The sequence below is a fragment of the Phoenix dactylifera genome, unplaced genomic scaffold (genome assembly GCF_009389715.1).
Source record: "Phoenix dactylifera cultivar Barhee BC4 unplaced genomic scaffold, palm_55x_up_171113_PBpolish2nd_filt_p 000478F, whole genome shotgun sequence".
Lineage (NCBI taxonomy): Eukaryota > Viridiplantae > Streptophyta > Magnoliopsida > Arecales > Arecaceae > Phoenix > Phoenix dactylifera.
Genome location: NW_024067899.1, coordinates 92,501 through 112,082, shown reverse-complemented (window position 1 = coordinate 112,082; position 19,582 = coordinate 92,501). Strand labels below are relative to the sequence as shown.

Genomic DNA, 19,582 nt, shown 5'->3' with positions numbered 1-19,582 from the left:
AAAAATGGGTGAGAAGGGAATATGCAGATCCAAAATTGCAGAATTGGTAGTGTCATGAAGGGAGGTCATGGGTATCTTTTCTGTATTCTTCAAGAATCTGGGAAAGATCTGAATCCAGTTCTGATATAGAGCACAGAAAACAGGAAGTGAGGTAGTTCTCTTGTAAAAACAAGAATAACTGAAAAAGAGGAGATGGAAGAGAAGAAAGAACAACCTATTTCACGGTCGGGTGCAAGAACATTAGAGAAGAAAGGGGGGAAAAATAGTCAAGAAAGAGGACTGAAGAAAGAAACGTGCTAGACAAAAAAAAGGCGGGGTGGAAAGAGATGACTGGCCTGGGTGACACAGGAATAATTAGGAGAACATAATCAAAAAATCAGATTTTCTTTTCTGCTTTCATCTCTCCAAAAATGGGCTGGCTAAGCTACAAATAGGAGATTTCTCTCCCGAACTTCTGCCCAGAAAACCTACAAAATCACCTAACCAGTAACCAACACAGGTCCCCAAATGTCATTCCTAAAGAACTAAATATGCTTGGGAACTGAAAGTCATAAACCGGGCATGTATGATTTGACTGGGTTATGGGTCGTTTGGGCACCTTCACAGAAATTCAGTTACATATAATAGAACAAGAAATGACTCCAAGGATAATAACCGTCTCCTGGATGGTCAAAAGAAATTTGCAGTCTAGAAAGCCAAACAGCATACGTATTTATCACTGAAATTGGCAAAACTAAATACTGGATTTGAGCATAAAGTATAGGGAACAGAAAAACACAAACCTTTTTTGAAAGAACTGAAAGAATATCCAGCCTCTCCTGCCATGTTGGAAAATCACAAAAAAGAAGACGATCCAGCCTTCCAGGTCGCAGGAGTGCAGCATCAAGTAGATCCGGCCGACTGGATTGTTATATAAAAACATAAAGTTTCAAATTTAAGCACAAAGAACACAACTAGCATTAGAGTGGAGGAAATGAGAAGTAGCCAAATGATCCTATTAAACAAATCCAAAAAAATATTATCCAAGAAACCATAAACATATATGCGATCAGATACTCTCAGAAATCTAAATCATGACTGCTACAGGAAAATATGACCACAGCCAGAATATATGATCATCTTCTTTATGTAATGAATTGCATCAAAACCACCTGCTCATAAAATAAGCCCTCAAGAATCTAACAGACATCAGTATAAATCCCTGGAAATTAAAATGCCAACCATACAAACCATCAGCAGAATATTATTTAACGTTGGCATGGACAATCAAAGGACTTTTATCCACTTAATGTGGTATTTTTTGCCAAATAATGAAGGTTAACTATTTTTTATAACTTCCACTGTATTATTGTAAGACACACTAAGAAGGACTCAGAAACAGATATGCTAAGGAAAAGACAAGAAGCATAAACACATGCACAGTGTAGCAGAAGCTTCTAATGCGACATGTAATCTCAAGTCAATCACTTATAATAAGTTAAGGTCAACTTGCTAAGACAATCCAAGAGTTCTTTACACATTATGTAACAGAAACTACATCAAATTCATTGATCTTATGTTTATAACCTAAGGAATACAAGTCAAACCATGTCTTATTTTGATGTTCCCAGTATGGAAGAACTAGGTATCAATACTATAAATTGTTATGATGAGCAATAATATTGTTTATGGTACTGTAGCATGAAATATTCACAGCATCGCAGCAGTGACAGACCACACATTGTTGTGTTCTTTTTAGTATTATGTTACTATTGCTTACTAGGATTTTTCTAGTTAAACATCAAGATATCATGTTTTTAGGGCTTTATAAGTCTGTTAGAAGCTCCAACCAACTCTCTGAGACTAATTGGTCTTATGATGATTTAGATTAAAAGAAGAACAAAGTTTGGCTACATTTTCTTTCTCTTTATTTCTCTTTCTTTTTCACTAACTACTCTTGTGAGATACTCTCTTTTTCACTTCAGCCCCGTTCTTTTTGGGAAGAGCTGGAATAGAGGATCGTGAACGCGATCCTCTCCGGCTCCTCTGGGGGCGATCAGGGCGAGGGCGCCGCGGGCATCCGCGGCACCCCCCCCCCCCTCAAGCTAATCCGCGGCCAATCCGGCCACGGATTTCGCTCGACCGCTGCGATTCACGCGGCGGAGAGCCGTTGCCCTAGGGCTATAAAGCCCTTTCCCCCTCCTCCAGATCACCGCCGAGCTCCCTGTTCTTCCTCTCCTCCCTCTCCTTCCTCTGCTCCCGCTTCCCAAGTGGCCGGCGAGCCGCCTCGGCCAACCACCATCACCACTTGAGCCTCCTCTATTTTGAGCTCTCCTTCCTCTCCGGAAAGCACCGCCGCCGCCGCCACTTGACCACCGGATCGAATAGCCACAGCTGAGACCTCCCTCCTGCCACCTCCGTCGACCACCGGTAAGCCTCTTTTGTCCCTTTATTTCATGATTTTTTTTTCTGTTTGGGCCCCAAACCGAAGTCATCCTTGGACCCTCCCTTCACAGCCGAGCCGCCGCAGCACCCTACTGCCGGCCACGACCGCCCTACCGACAGCCACGTCCCTCGCAAGCCGCCGGCCGGGCCACCGTCCGGCCACCTAGGCCGGCCACCCTGCTGCCCCCCTTCCTCCCCCATTTTCCCATCTCCCCCATCCATGGGGAGATCAGGAAGGAAGAAGGCCCACTGTGGGCCGTGAGCACTTTGATGGGCCCAACTTGGGCCCAGTCCACTGCAGGCCCAACTTGGGCCCAGTCCAGTCCGGTTGGGCCCAGTTGGGCAGTACCCTTGTGGGCCCAACTTGGGCCCAGTTCAGATCCGAGCCCGAAACCCGAACCCGAAACCCGAACCCATTTGGCCAATAAATGAAATTTTGCAGTTAAGCCCTTGGCAGTATATTATTTCACAAAAGAATTTTCTGTAATTTGTATTTGATCCCTATAGAAAAGATTTATTACATAAAAGCCCTCAAATATATTTGTTTGGTCCCTTTACTGAAGTTTTATTATAGAACAGTACCATGTAATTAAGTATTAGTCCCTGCAATAAATTTTATTGCATAAATGAACCAATTAGAAGCCAACCTTGGGGGCCCTATTGGGCCGAGTCTATGCGGGCCCATTGGGCCGTGTCCGATGTGGGCCCTATCGGGTCATGTTCATTATGAACTAACTTTGGGCCCTATTGGGACGTGCCCAGTAGTATTATTTCTGAATTTTGCTTAACTCCGAAATTAACAAGAAATTAATTAAATTTAAACAGGTGAACCTGATCCGCCTATCTGAAGTAGGGGTTAAGCGAGAAAAGGTAAGTAACTTAATGCTTCAAAGTGCATTTTCGAAATTATTTGGTAAAATAATTATTAGTGAATATGTTTTGAAATATGTTTTGTATTTAGTAAAATGGGTCTGGCATGTTAAATTTCATTTGAAAATTATGTTGTATGCTCTGAAATCCGTAAAATATGACTGGATAATTTATGAAATCTATTTTTTCTATATAAATGCATTCTCAGCATGGCTATGATCTGTTCTGTTTTGCTCTGGCCCCGCCAATGGGGATTATACGTTGGACCTGTCGACTTGTAATCTGTAAGGAACCGGTTTCGACACCGTACCACCGATGATTAGAATAGTGGTATTTGGACACCGTACCACCCAAGGTTCGCCAGACCGATCGTACCGACGTACCAATGAGCACCGGCACCGGTACGGTTCCGGTTCGGTACCAGCTTGGAACCGGTACCGAACTGGAGCCGCGCGCACGACCACGCGCGCGCGGATATTAAAAAAAAACAAAAAAAAACGTGTCCGCACGCGCCCGGGACGCGCGCGAACTCGTCAAATGCCACAGAGTGGCATTTAATTCCCCTATGCGGGCTGGCAGCCCGCGTGGGCAAGGTGCCCCGCGCGGGGAACCGCGCTCGGGCGCGATTCCCTGCTGGGGAATCGCGTGCGGACGCGGTTCCTGCACGGGGAATCGCGTGCGGATGCGGTTTCTGCACGGGGAATCGCGTGCGGGCGTGCGTTCTTCGCTCGCGCGTCCGCGCACATTTCCCAAAAAATGCATCCGCGCACGTCCGCGGACGCGTCAAATGCCACTCTGTGGCATTTAATGCCCCCACGCGGGCTGGCATCCCGCGTGGGCATGGTGCCCCATGCGGGGAACCGCGCTCGAGCGAGGGAATCGCGTGCGGGCGTGGGAATCGCGTGCGGGCGCAGTTCCTGCGCAGGGAAACGCGCTCGAGCGCGCTTCCGCATGCGTTTCCCAAAAAAAATGCATCCGCGCGGACGCGTTAAATGCCACAGAGTGGCTTTAAATGCCACTCTGTGGCATTAAGAGGCCCACGCGGGCTCCAGCCGCATGGGCACTCTTCTCCGCGCACGAGGCGCGCTGCCCCGCGCGCCCACGTGCAGGGAAAGAGTGGCTTGGACCGGGGCGAACCGGCCGATTCGTGCCGGTCTAAGTACGGCAGCAATCGATTCCGACCCAGTTTGGGTCGGAACCGTTTTTATACGCTGTACCGTACCGGTGCCCGTCGGCACCAGTTCGGTACAGGCTGAACCGACGGTCGGTTCAGCATGCCCTGGTACCACCGGTGCTTAATAATAGTGTTTGGCACCTTGTGCAACCCATGCCACTGGGTTACGTGGTTGTAGCCTATCATGTTGAGATTCTGGTATCATATTTTTGAAAAAATGATAATAAATTTTGAAAACAGTAAAACGATGTTATTTATGATTTATTCCTGACATTATTCTGTATTTTGATCTGATATGCTCTGACCCCACTTTGGAGTATTTTGTTGCTTACTAGGCTAGTGTAGCTCATTATTTTATTTTCTCTATTTTTCAGATCCAGAGGTTTGATCGCACGGGATTGGGGAGTGCGTTAGATGTTCCGATGATTCCATCAGTTATTAGCATTTTAGTTAGATTGATTAGAGTATTTGACTTATGTCAGCATATGTTATTTTGAAATTTCTAAAAAAAAAACTATTTGAACATTTGAATTATGTTGGCATATGCTATTTTGGAATTTTGTAAGACTGCTTTTGAATGACTTTAATTATTTATGTTAATTTTAAGCATCTGTGATTAACCCTTAAATAAGTTTTGAACATCTGTATTTGCTCTGATATGTTCCGATGCCTTGCACGCCTGTGCGGCCCGCCGTGCGGGCGTGCGGCGTCTGTCGCGCCTCGGGCTCGGGGCGTGACAGATTTGGTGGTATCAGAGCTTAGGTTAAGATCACTAGGAACCATAAGTAAAACAGTCATATTAGAGCCTAAATGAAAGGATTTCTAGGATTCGTCGGAAAGGTTGAGAGATGGGGTAGTAACTAGACAAAGGGATAATGTTCATTTGTTTTGTTAACTATTTTGTATTATTCTGTTTGGATAAATTTATAAAATTTATATATTTTCACTGAATCAGAATGCCGCCTCGCCGTGTCCGTAGCTTGAATCGGAATGTTGGGGGCTCTCGGGGAAGAGCCCCCACTAACCAAGCGGGCGAGGCATCCAATAGCTCAGGGCCCCAGGGCCAATCAACTCTAGAAACTGCCGCCGGAAATCAAACTCGGATGCTCGAACTGATTGAGAAGGTCGTTGGGTTAGTACGCCAACAGAGGCAACAACCTCAGCAACCCATCCAACAAGATGTTGCTCCTCCTGAGCAAAGGAGCATAGCAGAATTCAAAAGAATAGCTCCTTCGGCTTTTAAAGGCACCACTAGTCCTCAAGAGGCCGAAGCCTGGATAGATGAAATGGAGAAAGCCTTCAGGGCAATGGAGTGCACCGATGAAGAGAAGGTCAGATTTGCCACCTATATGCTTCAAGACCGAGCTCATCATTGGTGGATGTCTGTGGAGCGCACATTGGCACACGAGCAGGAGGCACTTACCTGGCAGAGATTCCGCACAGCATTCTACTCCAAGTACTTTCCCTCCAGTCGTCTGAGGGAGCTAGAGAGGGAATTTCTCAATCTGAATCAAGGAACTATAACTATGGATGAGTATGAGGCAGAGTTTGACAGGCTATCTCGGTTTGCTCCCACCCTCGTCATGGATGCAGAGTCCTGGATGAGGAGATTTGAAGAAGGATTGAAGCCTCACTTACGTCGGGGTTTGGCAGCAGTGCACTCAACAAACTATGATGACCTGGTAGACAGGGCCAGGAATATGAAAATTGTCTGGAAGGAAACACAAGATTCAAAAGATAGAATACAAAAGAAGAGGAGTAGAGATGATGATACTCATAGTGGACAAAATTCTAACACTCTCGTAATAGGTCTGGGCAATCAGAAAAGCAGGGATCTTATGGAGAGACTATTCAACAAGAGAAGCCTAAATGTGAAGCATGTGGAGGTGCCCATAAGACAGAACTCTGTAAACGGTTGTCCGGCAATTGTTTCAAATGTGGCCAACAGGGTCATAGGACAAAGGAGTGCCCTTATAATTAGCAAGACTCTCAATCAGTTCAGAGGCCCCACGCTACAGAGACCCAACAAGTACAAGCTTCTCCTGCTCCGGTTCGGTCGGCTCAGCCTTCTTCCTCTGAGCAGCAGACAGGAGGGAGACCGCGCACACAGGATCGTATTTACGCCCTAACTCAGCAGGATGCTCAGGCATCCAACACTGTGGTGTCAGGTACACTACTAGTTGCTTCTGTTTATGCTCATACACTATTTGATTATGGTGCTATGCATTCCTTCGTGTCATCTATATTTGTGCGAAAACATGACCTATTTTGTGTGCCATTAAAGTATGATTTGCATGTTAGCACCCCTGCCGGGAATGGGATGACCTGATTACTGTCCAGCTCAGATGGTAGATAGAGACTTGCCTGCTGATTTGATAGTTATAGATATGCATGACTTTGGCATAATTCTCGATATGGACTAGTCAGCATCACACTCTGCTACCATTAACTGTCATGAAAAGCGGATAAATTTCAGATCCCTGGAGACACTGAATTTAGCTTCGTAGGTAGTGGTGCTTATACTTCTCCTTGAGTTGTCTCTGTTCTGCAATTTAAGCGGCTACTCAAAAAGGGGAGTATGGCGTATATCGCCACAGTAGTTGACACTAGACAGATCGAAGATTGGAAGATATTCCAGTAGTAAATGAATATCTGTATCCATTGTTTTCGATAGGAAAACTCAGTCTGCGCTATGTGGGCCCTTTCGAGATTCTGAAAAGAGTAGGAGCTGTCGCATACAAATTGGCACTCCCACCTTCACTGTCTGGAGTTCACAATGTTTTTCATGTTTCCATGTTAAGAAAGTACATTCCAAATATGAGCCATGTGGTACAAGTGACTCCCCTGCAACTTAGAGAAGATTTGAAATATCTTGAGCAGCCTGTACGTGTAGTTGATAGAAGAGAACAAGCGTTGAGGAGGCGCACGATTCCTTATGTTAAGATCCAGTGGAGCAATTACTCAGAACATGAGACTACGTGGGAACTGGAGGATAAGATGAAGAAAAAAAAAATATCCAGACCTTTTTGCAAACTAAGGTATGTTAAATTTCGAGGACGAAATTTTTATAAGGAGGAGCGAATGTGAGATACGGGCTGAAGTCAGCAGCCCCAGCCGACTTCAGCCCCGTTCTTTTTGGGAAGAGCCGGAATAGAGGATCGTGAACGCAATCCTCTCCGGCTCCTCCGGGGGCGATTGGGGCGAGGGCGCCGCGGGCATCCGTGGCACCCCCCCTCCAGCTAATCCGCGGCCAATCCGGCCACGGATTTCGCTCGACCGCCGCGATTCACGCAGCGGAGAGCCGTTGCCCTAGGGCTATAAAGCCCTTTCCCCCTCCTCCAGATGACCGCCGAGCTCCATGTTCTTCCTCTCCTCCCTCTCCTCTCCCTCTCCTTCCTCTGCTCCCGCTTCCCAAGTGGCCGACGAGCCGCCTCGGCCAACCACCATCACCACTTGAGCCTCCTCTATTTTAAGCTCTCCTTCCTCTCTGGAAAGCACCGCCACCGCCGCCGCTTGACCACCGGATCGAATAGCCGCGGCTGAGACCTCCCTCCTGCCACCTCCGTCGACCACCGGTAAGCCTCTTTTGGCCCTTTATTTCATGTTTTTTCTATTTGGGCCCCAAACCGAAGTCATCCTTGGACCCTCCCTTCACGGCCGAGCCGCCGCAGCACCCTGCCGCCAGCCACGACCGCCCTACCGACAGCCGCGTCCCCCGCAAGCCACCGTCCGGCCACCTAGGCCGGCCACCCTGCCGCCCCCCTTCCTCCCCCGTTTTCCCATCTCCCCTATCCATAGGGAGATCGAGAAGGAAGAAGGCCCACTATGGGCCATGAGCACTTTGATGGGCCGTTGGGCCCAGTCCACTGCAGGCCCAACTTGGGCCCAGTCCAGTCCAGTTGGGCCCAGTTGGGCAGTACCCTTGTGGGCCCAACTTGGGCCCAGTTCAGATCCGAGCCCGAAACCAGAACCCGAACCCGAACCCGAAACCCGAACCCATTTGGCCAATAAATGAAATTTTGCAGTTAAGCCCTTGGCAATATATTATTTCACAAAAGGATCTTCTGTAATTTGTATTTGATCCCTACAGGAAAGATTTATTACATAAAGGCCCTCAAATATATTTGTTTGGTCCCTTTACGGAAGTTTTATTATAGAACAGTACCCTGTAATTAAGTATTAATCCCTGCAATAAATGTTATTGCATAAATGAACCAATTAGAAGCCAACCTTGGGAGCCCTATTGGGCCGAGTCTATGCAGGCCCATTGGGCCGTGTCCGATGTAGGCCCTATCGGGCCATGTTCATTATGGACTAACTCTGGGCCCTATTGGGTCGTGCCCAGTAGTATTATTTCTGAATTTTGCTTAGCACTGAAATTAACAAGAAATTAATTAAATTTAAACAGATGAACCTAATCCACCTATCTGAAGTAGGGGTTAAGCGAGAAGAGGTAAGTAACTTAATGCTTCAAAGTGCATTTTCGAAATTATTTGGTAAAATAATTATTAGTGAATTAAGTTTAGAAATATGTTTTGTATTTAGTAAAATGGGTCTGGCATGTTAAATTTCATTTGAAAATTATGTTGTATGCTCTGAAATCCGTAAAATATGACTGATAATTTATGAAATCTATTTTTTCTATATAAATGCATTCTCAGCATGGCTATGATCTGTTCTGTTCTGTTCTGTTCTGGCCTCGCCAATTGGGATTATACGTTGGACTTGTCGACTTGTAATCTGTAAGGAACCGATTTCGACACCGTATCACCGGTGATTAGAATAGTAGTATTTGGACACCGTACCACCAGTGCTTAATAATAGTGGTGTTTGGCACCTTGTGCAACCCATGCCACTGGGTTACGTGGCCGTAGCCTATCATATTGAGATTCTGGTATCAGATTTTTGGAAAAATGATAATAAATTTTGAAAACAGTAAAACGATGTTATTTATGATTTATTCCTGACATTATCTGTATTTTGATCCGATATGCTCTGACCCCACTTTGGGGGTATTTTGTTGCTTACTGGGCTAGTGTAGCTCATAATTTTATTTTCTCTGTTTTTCAGATCTAGAGGCTTGATCGCACGGGATTGGGGAGTGCGTTAGATGTTCTGATGATTCCATCAGTTATTAGCATTTTAGTTAGATTGATTAGAGTATTTTACTTATGTCAGCATATGTTATTTTGAAATTTCTGAAAAAAAACTATTTGAACATTTGAATTATGTTGGCATATGCTATTTTGGAATTTTGTAAGACTGCTTTTGAATGACTTTAATTATTTATGTTAATTTTAAACATCTGTGATTAACCCTTAAATAAGTTTTGAACATCTGTATTTGCTCCGATATGTTCTGATGCCTTGCACGCCTGTGCGGCCCGCCGTGCGGGCGTGCGGCGTCTGCCACGCCTCGGGCTCGGGGCGTGACAACTCTCCCTTTATTGTTCTTTCAATTTTCTTTCTTCATTCTTATTCTCTATTGTTTAATTTCTGCAATTGATTTGTAAGCTTATATTTAATTATATCTAGAATAGTACTCAACTGGGATATTATGCGATTGTAGGATACAAGTTAAGTTGAAAGAAAAATTTAATAGGACAGCCATACGGCCAGCTATGCTTTATGGTGCATAACATTGGGCAGTTAGAAAACCACATATGCACATGCATGTGGCTGAAATGAGAATTTTGAGATGCATACGTGATGATACAAGGAAAAATAGAATAAGAAATGAAGCCTTTCATAAAAAAGTTAGTTAGCACTAGCTAAGGATAAATTGAGAGAATGACAACTTAGATGGCTTGGACATATACAATGTAGGCCGAAAGATGCATCAGTACAAAAGAATAGTTTGATACAAAGAAAAGAGGGGTAGAGATAAACTGAAAATTACATGATATGAAGTACTAAGAAAGGAATCAATATCTCAACATCTCTCAGAAAGCATGGCCCTAAACTAAGTGGAATGGAGGAAAAGGATTCGTATAGCGGACCCCAACTAATTTGGGATTAAGCTTAGCTGAGTTGAGTTGGAATGGTGCTCAACAATATTTTGCATTACTTTAAGCCCATAAGACATTTAGAGTTTCACCATCCATGACTAAGCTTACAACCCCTTTATCCTTGTTTCCTTTCTTTGTTTTCACCACATTTTCTAAAAATCTCTGCTTGATCACACATATTTGCGCACACAACATAATTTTCAAATCACAAATTCTTTAGAAAACCTTCCATAAGCCTCTATCCATAGAACCCTAATGCCTCATTCCTATCACCAGTTACCAACCCCAAATACTTCAAGAAGGAAACTTGTTTTCTCCCTAGACTTGTGATCGATTCCAATCTGTCCAAATTTCTGCTGCTGGACGGTAAGCTTTGAAATTCTTCATAAAAGCCTAAATAACTTCAAGGACTAACATCACACGTACACATCCCTAACCCCTAAGATTCTGCATGCACAAGAAGGTGGCAATTAGGAGGAAATAATTAGGATGACTTGAATTAATTGTTATTATATAAAAATTTCCTTTTAAGCATATGGAACACTAAAAGGCTTATCCTTTTCCTGCAGAATACTCGAATGTATAGTATATGTCAAAGAACCCAAATAGCTCTAATTTCTTAAGGCTACATATATCTGGTCAGCTGCAACCTAGTTCACTAAACAAATTAAGCCTTTAACCAGACCTCAAATATATACCTCTTCTTTTATCAATTCAAAAATCACGTCTCCAAGTGTAAGCTTCACATTTCAACCAGCCGTATCAGCTGGGACTGTATTCACCAAAGATAAAATACTTTAACCTTATATGTAGGGGATTAGCGCTGCATGAAGAAGAGAGAAGCTGTAGTTACTAAAACAAATGAGAATGTAAATTGAACAGTGGATGATGGACTCCTAACACTGCAAACCTAATACTAGTCACAAACTATTTTTTTGTAAGAAAGAGATGTCAAGTGAAGTCTTTAGATTCATAATGAGGTGACATATAAACCTTAGGCATAAGGTGCAGTCTCATGTTTTTTATTGAAATATTTACAAATCTAAGAATTATCATACCAAAGAAGCAAGGTAAAGAACACAAGTGTTGTGTTAGAATTGGTCAGAGGCTTTGATAAAGATAGGACATTGCAACAATACATGACTAATTGTGCATTCAATGGTCAGTGTATAATAACATGTCCACCATACTTATGTCTAGACATTTAAGTCTACATGCAACAATGTCATGTGACAATCAAAAGGAATTATCCCTTCCTTCCAATTGGCTATGAAAATAATCAAACCCTGGCATACATGCCTTTCATATAAGGCATGGCATTGATAAGCCTCTCTATGTGATACATATACCTCACCTTGTATGGTCTAAGCTAGGCTTGTCAACAGGTCGGCTAATGATCTGACCTGACCCGTGACCCGAACCAGCAACTACCCGAACCAAAAGTGCAATTCCTGCCCAGCTACCTGTACAGTGCGAGGCCTGGTGAGCCATGGTCCAAGTTGGGTAGGCATCAGGTACAAGCCAACCCAATCAAGTACAACTGACATAGGATTTGGACACAAAAATCTGTTCTCCTCTCCCCCCCAACCTCCATCCGTAATCCGTGGCAATCTTATCTAGCGACCTCCAATGCTCTCATGTCTTTGTGCTACCGCATCCCACTCTGACGACCACCACTGCCGAGGCCTGCAGCTGTGTCACCAATATCCATTGCCGGCGACCACCTACTCTGTGCCTCTGGCTGCCACTCCTTGTTCTTCAGTAAGCAAGAGAAGGTATTCCACCCCATTGCTCCTCCTCATTACTATTGCAATGCCTTGTATATCTACTACTTGAATGCGTTGCAATTTGGATAGGTTACATTGGAGTTGGATGCAATGTATTGAGTGGACAAAGGATATGGACAAGTGATTCTCTCCCTCTTTATCTTCTTCTTAAAATTTGCTAGCAGTCTTGATAGATTTTATGATTTTTTTTTGGTTTTCTGCTCTCATATAAGTCGTTAATCAAACAGGAGGTTTTGGTACCACAAAATGGATTGGATTTTTCTTTCTTTATAGTTTTTTAGGTTTTGGGCTTAAGGCAATGAGTTCTGTTAGTGTCAGGGGCCAGTGATAGTCCAGAAAAAAGATTTTTTATTGTCAAAAAATTAATTTTTTACATTTTGAACGTGAATCAATACTCCCAAGGTTTTTCTGTTGCATCAGATATCTGAAGAGAGTTGTTGGTCTATGAAGAGACTTTTGTAGATTGAACTTGATTTCATATAGGTTCATCGATTTTCTTGGTTTTTCCAGTAAGATGTGATAAGAGTACAAAGCTGTTGACCCTACATTATTTAGATCATGGTTCTTAGTGGATGGTTGATATCAGCATAGCTTGATTTTTTTTTTTTAATGCTTACTTCTAATGCTTTTGATCTATTCAGTGACTGAGAAAAGGGCAGTTTGTAGAAAACATGCATGCAGATATTGGATAAGAGTGGAGATTATATATAGGCAACTTGCTTTTGTTGCTGTTGTCAGTTTACTGATATAAGGGATGGTGGAATCTTGCATAAGAACTTGTGTTTGTTGCTTTGATGAGTTCAGCTTGTGTTTGTTGCTTTTGTGATGAGGGAAAATGGTATATCATCCAGTATGTTAATTGGTAGAACATGTAACTATAGTTTTGTAACTATAATTGGTAGATTATGAAACTACGTCAATGTGCTATACCCAAGTCCATGATTCAATATGAGTGTACTTGTCACATGCATATGCAAGATGTTCTCTATTCTTAGTGAATGATATTAGTTTATCTTTTCTCAGTGTCTTGTTTCATTGACTAAGCCTACTCAGACATCAGATGGTATCCTAGATATGAGTCAGGAAGAAAATGCTAAATATAAGTTGTGCAAAAAGCACTGGGCTGGTGGAGCTAGGGCTGGCACTAGTCATCTGAAAAGTCGCATGGAAAATCATTGCTTAAAGAGGAAGGACAAAGGAAAAGGCAGCAAGCATGAGTAGAGGGGCACCTGAAGTCCAAAATTTTAAGTTTGATCGAGAAAGGAGAAAGGATTCGGCTAGAATGTTTATTAAACATAATTATTCTTTGAACATGGTGGAACACTAATTTTTGAAATTTGTTGCAATGGCCTCTAGCCTAATTTTAAAATTGTACCACAGAAACACCTGAGATCCAATACCATGGAGGTATATGAAGAGAAGGTGATTCTTCACAATTAATTAGAACAGCTTGATTCTAGAATAATACTAACTACAGACATCGACATTGGATCACCAAAATATAGCATATTTATCTCTGACAGCCCGTTCTATTAATGATGACAGGGAATTGAAGAAAAAGATTTTGGTTTTTTGAAATACTGCATATCCTCATGATGCAGTTTGTACTAGAATGGAATATAGATAAGAAATTGCTTGTCATGGTGGGAGATAATGCATCTAAAAATGATGTTATGATAAGGAAATCTGGAAATTGGTTGATTGGTATATCCTTGTCCTTTGCATGGGGAGTTATTCCATGTGCATTGCAGTGCACATATTCTAAACCTGATTATGCAGGATGGCCCGAAACAGATAGAAGGTTGTGATAAGATCAAAGATAGTGTGAGATTTTTGAAAAGATCTCTTGGAAAGTAAATATTTGAACTTGCTGTCAATCAGTTAAAGTTGAAGGGTAAAACAAAAGTGCCTATGGATGTACCAACTCAGTGGAACTCCAACCTTTGATGCTCAAGACTACTTTATCATTAAAGGACAATGTTTTTAAAATCAGACCGACACAAGGTACGCGGTACCGACTGTACCGACGTACCGGTGGGTATCAGTACCAGTACGGTACCGAACCAAACCGAGCCGAACCGGTATTGTATCGATGGGGCTAAAAGCCAAAAAAAAATTGAAGCTGGTACGGATTGGTCAGTTCGGGCCGGTACCGGTTCGGTACCGAAATATGTAGCTGTACCGTACCGGTAGGATCCGGTACCGGTATGTACCGGCCGGTACCGCAGACCATGGACCGGCAAGATATCCAGCTCCCAGGTCAAACCAGCCAATCTGACCACTGATGTCAGCAAGACATTATTATGATGCATTAATTATATTTTTATTTTTCAAAAACTAAAAAACAGGAAAAAATCAGAAAAAAAAATTACCAAAAAATAGAATAAAATAGCAAAGATAAAAATACAATTTTTATCTCTTCTGGAGTTTAAGAAAAGGAACTGGACCCTTTTATATCTGCTATTAGAAAAAAAGGAAAGAAAGGGAAGATAACAAAAGATAATATATATCTACTACTTAGTGCTCCTGGAGTTGAGTACTCACAGTCAAGCTCCAGAGTGAAGCCTTCAGAACCCTTTTTCTTTCATAACAACTAAATTGGTTGTGGGACCCATACTCTAAGTACATGCGGACACTCAAAGCCAGAAGCCTCCATATTTTCTTACAGAAGAAAGCGTTAAGAGAAACAAGTCTTATGGGACTAATTGTCTTTGAACTCCCATGTACATCTCATGATAAGAGAGTCCGAGCAGCCTCTACAGCTTCAAATTTATCATTAGACATTTGCAGAGAGGTTTTTGGACATGCATATGCTGATAATAACTTCATGTGCCTTTTTATAATTTCATGTGCTTTCATATATTAATATATAATGGAAAAGGCATTCATAGGTTGAAGCCATGGTCCTATAAAAAGGGACCTTTTATAACACTCCCTAAACCCAAATGGACCAAGGTCTCCTTTTTATAAAAAAAAGGAGGGGGGCCTCAACATATCAGATTTAGGTTGGACCGTGTACCCATTTCAGCTGGGGTCAGGTTGGGCCAGGATTTGGCTGACCTGACTTACACTCGGGTTTGGTCGGGTCGGGTCATTACCCAACCCATTGACAGGTCTAGTCTTACGTGTAAGTACCACAACATTTTCAGAGAGCCTTGCCTTGAGGCATTGAGTAACATGAGCTTCAAATAAGTATTTTAAAATGATTTTTGTATGCGTGGTGGAGGGTCATATGGTACCAACAACACTGGGAATGTTGAAAGACTACAAATATCAGGATATGGCATGAAAATAATGGAGAGCTCCCTTTATAAAGATGATCACTACAGACTGGAAAATCCAGCTATTGTAAATGCAAAACCATAACCAAAACCATTATGCTTTATTTCAACTATTTGGGCTTATTGCATCTAGAGACACAGAAATGAGAAGTTACAGTCCCATAGCTCATTCTTAAGGACTCACTTTCTTAGAATTAAAAAAATGTAATTTGTTACCTTTTTGATGTATTTTGAGACATGCAAATCCATCGAATTCCTCTAACTTAGTCCTCCACAACAAAAGATGCATCAAATAGATGACAAGCAGAGTTTGTGTTTTGGAAATGACTCAGCAGACAATACATAAAGTATCATCATGCAAATTCAGAGCCTCAACTAAGATATTTTATCAATAAAAGCTTCAGAAATGATTTTGACCTGGGCATGTGTCAAATAGCTTGCTTAAAGAAGCTTAAAATAAAATTATCATGCAAGTCCTTGAACTCAAGTTAACATGCATAGATATAAGCTTTGTTTCTGACTTCTAGCACGCTTTTCAGCAAACTCAACTAGAAGTAAACAGTAGAATGCAAGGTTTTTTACTTCATATGTTATATTCTGCACTTCTACTTCCTGAAATCTCAGCAAAATTTTCATTATGATTCTTTACAAGATTCACTTCATGGAGTATATAACTATAAGCTTGGCGTAACAATTAAAGAGGACTAACCTAGTTGCAGCAAATACAAACACCCCTGTCAGGGCTTCCACCCCATCTAACTCAGTCAGCAGCTGCAGATAATTATACAATTAAAGCCCAATAGTGAATAAACATGAGCATGATCAATAGGTAATATTTTTTCAATTTAGAATTGTATGATGTGCTTTGCACTAATTAAAAACTTAAATAAAGAACAAGAAATTAATTTTGGAAACCAATCAACAACTTGAAAATAACCTGATTGACAACACGATCAGTTACTCCAGTATTATCATGCCCTCTCTTTGGTGCAATAGAGTCAAACTCATCAAAGAAAAGAAGGCAAGGTGCTGCAGCAGCGGCCTTTGAGAATAGATCGCGAACCTGGAAGAGCATGTTATAATCTTTAATAATCACAATGAAGATGAATAAATTATCAAGATTTACATGTTATTATTGTTAAAGTCTAATTCAAAAGCTTAAGCCAGTAGGTGGACGGGCCCATGAGGATATGAGACCAACTAGACTTCCTAATTTATCCAATGTGGAACTCCTCCACAATTAAAAAACAACTCAAAATTAAAGGAAAAAATAGAGGTTGTTCAATATGAGGACAGAGATGAAGAATGAATATGGGCAACAAACACCTAATACAAACCCAAATGGGAAAAGAGCTCAGACATGAATTCCAAGATAAAGAAAAAGGATAAGAAAAACTAACATGACATGGATGGAAGTCATACGATTGTGGCATGTAACTTCTATGCAAATAATGTTTTAGATGCAAATTCCATTCTTATTCTTTTAAGAGGAAGTAGTTATCTTACAGCTTGCTCAGAAGCACCTATATATTTGTTCAGCAGCTCAGGCCCCTTGACAGATATAAATCTTAAAGAACAAGCAGCTGCTGCAGCTCCAACAATATGTGTTTTTCCACAACCCGGAGGTCCATATAGGAGAACATTTGATCTCAACCTTAGAGGCGACCGGGAAAAGATACCAGGAAACTTTGATGGTAATTCCACCATCTGTCATTGCAAGAGATGAAAAATAAATTTAAGAGTAGTAAAAATAGATATTACATCATGCATGAGCAAAAATAAGGATTAAGGAGAATGGTCAACAGATAAGATAATTCAAGGCATCCAGCAGTCAAGTAACATTGAAGAACCTGATGCCCAGTACAACCATGTAGTTAGGCTTAGGACAAAGCATTTATAAAGATAATCAACATCAGTTTGGTACCATCAATAAGACATGGAGAAATTAGACCATAAGTAGGGTGTCACAGGAGAATTTAGAAAACCTTAAATCACAAGGTCAAGGCAAAGATCTGAAGACTTTAGAGTCGATGCACATTAATATATACAAAAAAAAAATAGCGATTAATTTCGTTGTTTATAATAAAATAATACAATCAATTGGAACCAAAAATTTTGCTAGGACTGATAAATTACTACTGTCGCCACAAAATTTCTGAATCCTCTATCAAAACATGCTTCTCCAAATCATTTTTAAACTATTGAAAATTCAACCTTAGATGACAATACCTGAATTATAGAACTAAATAATTGAGATATTTACTGGTTTCAGAATCCAAAATAGCCTCAGTTCAATATCAACTTACTAGAATTGTTGCTGGGACTGTTCGATCATTGACAACTACTTCCACACAACAACTCTAGCCCTTTCACTATAAGTTTTACGGTCTTTGTCCCTAACCAGAACTCTTCTTTTACCTCGTGTAAATAAGGGATCTGGTTTAAAGGCCAAATTACACCCCTCAAAAGGAACCTAGAGGAGAGTAACTTTAATCCCTCCCACTCCTACAAAGGAAAAAAGAACAAAGAAAAGAAAAAGGGGGTCAATTAAAAGTCAAACTTGTAACCTTGCACATTCTTGTGAAGCTGAGGAGTGAGGACAAATGCGAACATCATCACCAAAAATAAAGGCTAAATCCTTTATTTTGGCCCAATGCACAAGAAAATCCTGTAATGTCACCTTGTGGTCCTCAGACTTGTTTTCACTCCTCCGTGTCTTTAAAGCTGCGCATAATCCACTCATTATGCATTTATTCCTTTATAATTTTGCACTACTTTAGCAGTCATCCATTAAGTTGAAAGAGAACATATTTAGTCCTTTCAATTGCTAAAGAATATAGATAACAATTGGTTTTTTTAGAACATTTCTATTACATTTATATCTTTTTTAAATCTTAATACCCTCCCTTACCACAACCATAACCATCAAGCCTTATCCCAAACATATTTCCTAAGGTGATCCTTCTTCGCAGTCATACCGTATGGTTACCGTGAGACTTTGGTCAGCACATTGGGCAAATCACCATTACAATTTTTGTCTTGACTCTTGATGCGATCATGCATTTTTCTTTTAATAAGTCAAATAAACTAATCACTGTTAAGTAAATAACTGATAAGCTCTTTTAGCCAACTCCATGTTGAAGGAACAAGTGTAGTTTATGTTGCAATCATGGCATAGTACTTATGGTGTAACAAGACCCTCACATATTGCTAGAAGATAAACTATGTATAGAAAACGGGCATCACCAAAGGTCAAATTTTGGTTGTTCTGTGTTTATACTCACCTTTCTTCATATTCTAGATGCTTAGATATGATTAGTTTTACACCAAGACTCTTGAAACTAAGACAATACATTTGATTATAAACTAATATGAGTGCCTTCCACAGAATGAAATATCAACCTAACAAAAACACATCTCCCTTTTTAGTGCGTGATAAGAACAAGGACTGGCATCTGTGATAGAATTAATATCATCTTTATCACTCTCTTAGTTGTTAAAAGAAACATGGTTACTTAATTAATAAGATTTTACCCATTTACCCCGTTTATCAGAAGAATAATGCTCCTCAGTCCTCTCACATGCTGTAATCCCAAATGTGAGCTTCACAGCATGTCACACAATCATTACCTAGACTTTACATGTCCAAATAATTCTTCCAGCTACAGTAGTGAATGACAAGTATTACATAATAAACACAAAAATCTTAAAAAGGAAAACTCCTGCAACCATTGTTGTTAATCAGCTATCGTTTTCTACATTTGTAAGGTAAAAATCTTATAGATGCGAAGCAATGGTCAATAACTTTCAGTACCTTGCGCACTCCTTAATTGCATCCATTACCACTTTCATTCCCAGTTTCTGGAATATCGGTAATTAATCATTCCTATATTTCATTCTCCCATTCCATTATGAGACAAGTTCGCAATGTTAAAAGAAATATTCTTTTAAATGGTGCAATTATTTTTCGGGATACTAATAAATCACCATTTTTTTTCTGAGGACCAACAAGAACAGATTGATGGGAGAAAATGCAGAA

At 41.2% G+C, this 19,582-nt stretch overlaps 1 protein-coding gene across 5 annotated transcripts in view; it reads right to left on the bottom strand.

Moving 5' to 3' along the window:
* The window catches only part of LOC103719364 (peroxisome biogenesis protein 1), a 42,702-nt gene that overhangs the window by 3,805 nt on the left and 19,315 nt on the right, over positions 1-19,582 (bottom strand). For all 5 annotated transcript variants that reach the window (XR_005508370.1, XR_005508368.1, XR_005508369.1 and 2 more), the window contains 4 exons: positions 17,050-17,250; positions 16,481-16,606; positions 16,253-16,314; positions 783-900 (listed from right to left, as the gene is read on the bottom strand). Coding sequence is in view for 2 of the 5 variants with exons in the window: in XM_008808568.4 (XP_008806790.2) it covers positions 783-900; positions 16,253-16,314; positions 16,481-16,606; positions 17,050-17,250 (507 nt within the window). In the remaining 3 variants the exon portion in view is untranslated. The remainder of the gene's footprint in view (positions 1-782; positions 901-16,252; positions 16,315-16,480; positions 16,607-17,049; positions 17,251-19,582) is intronic.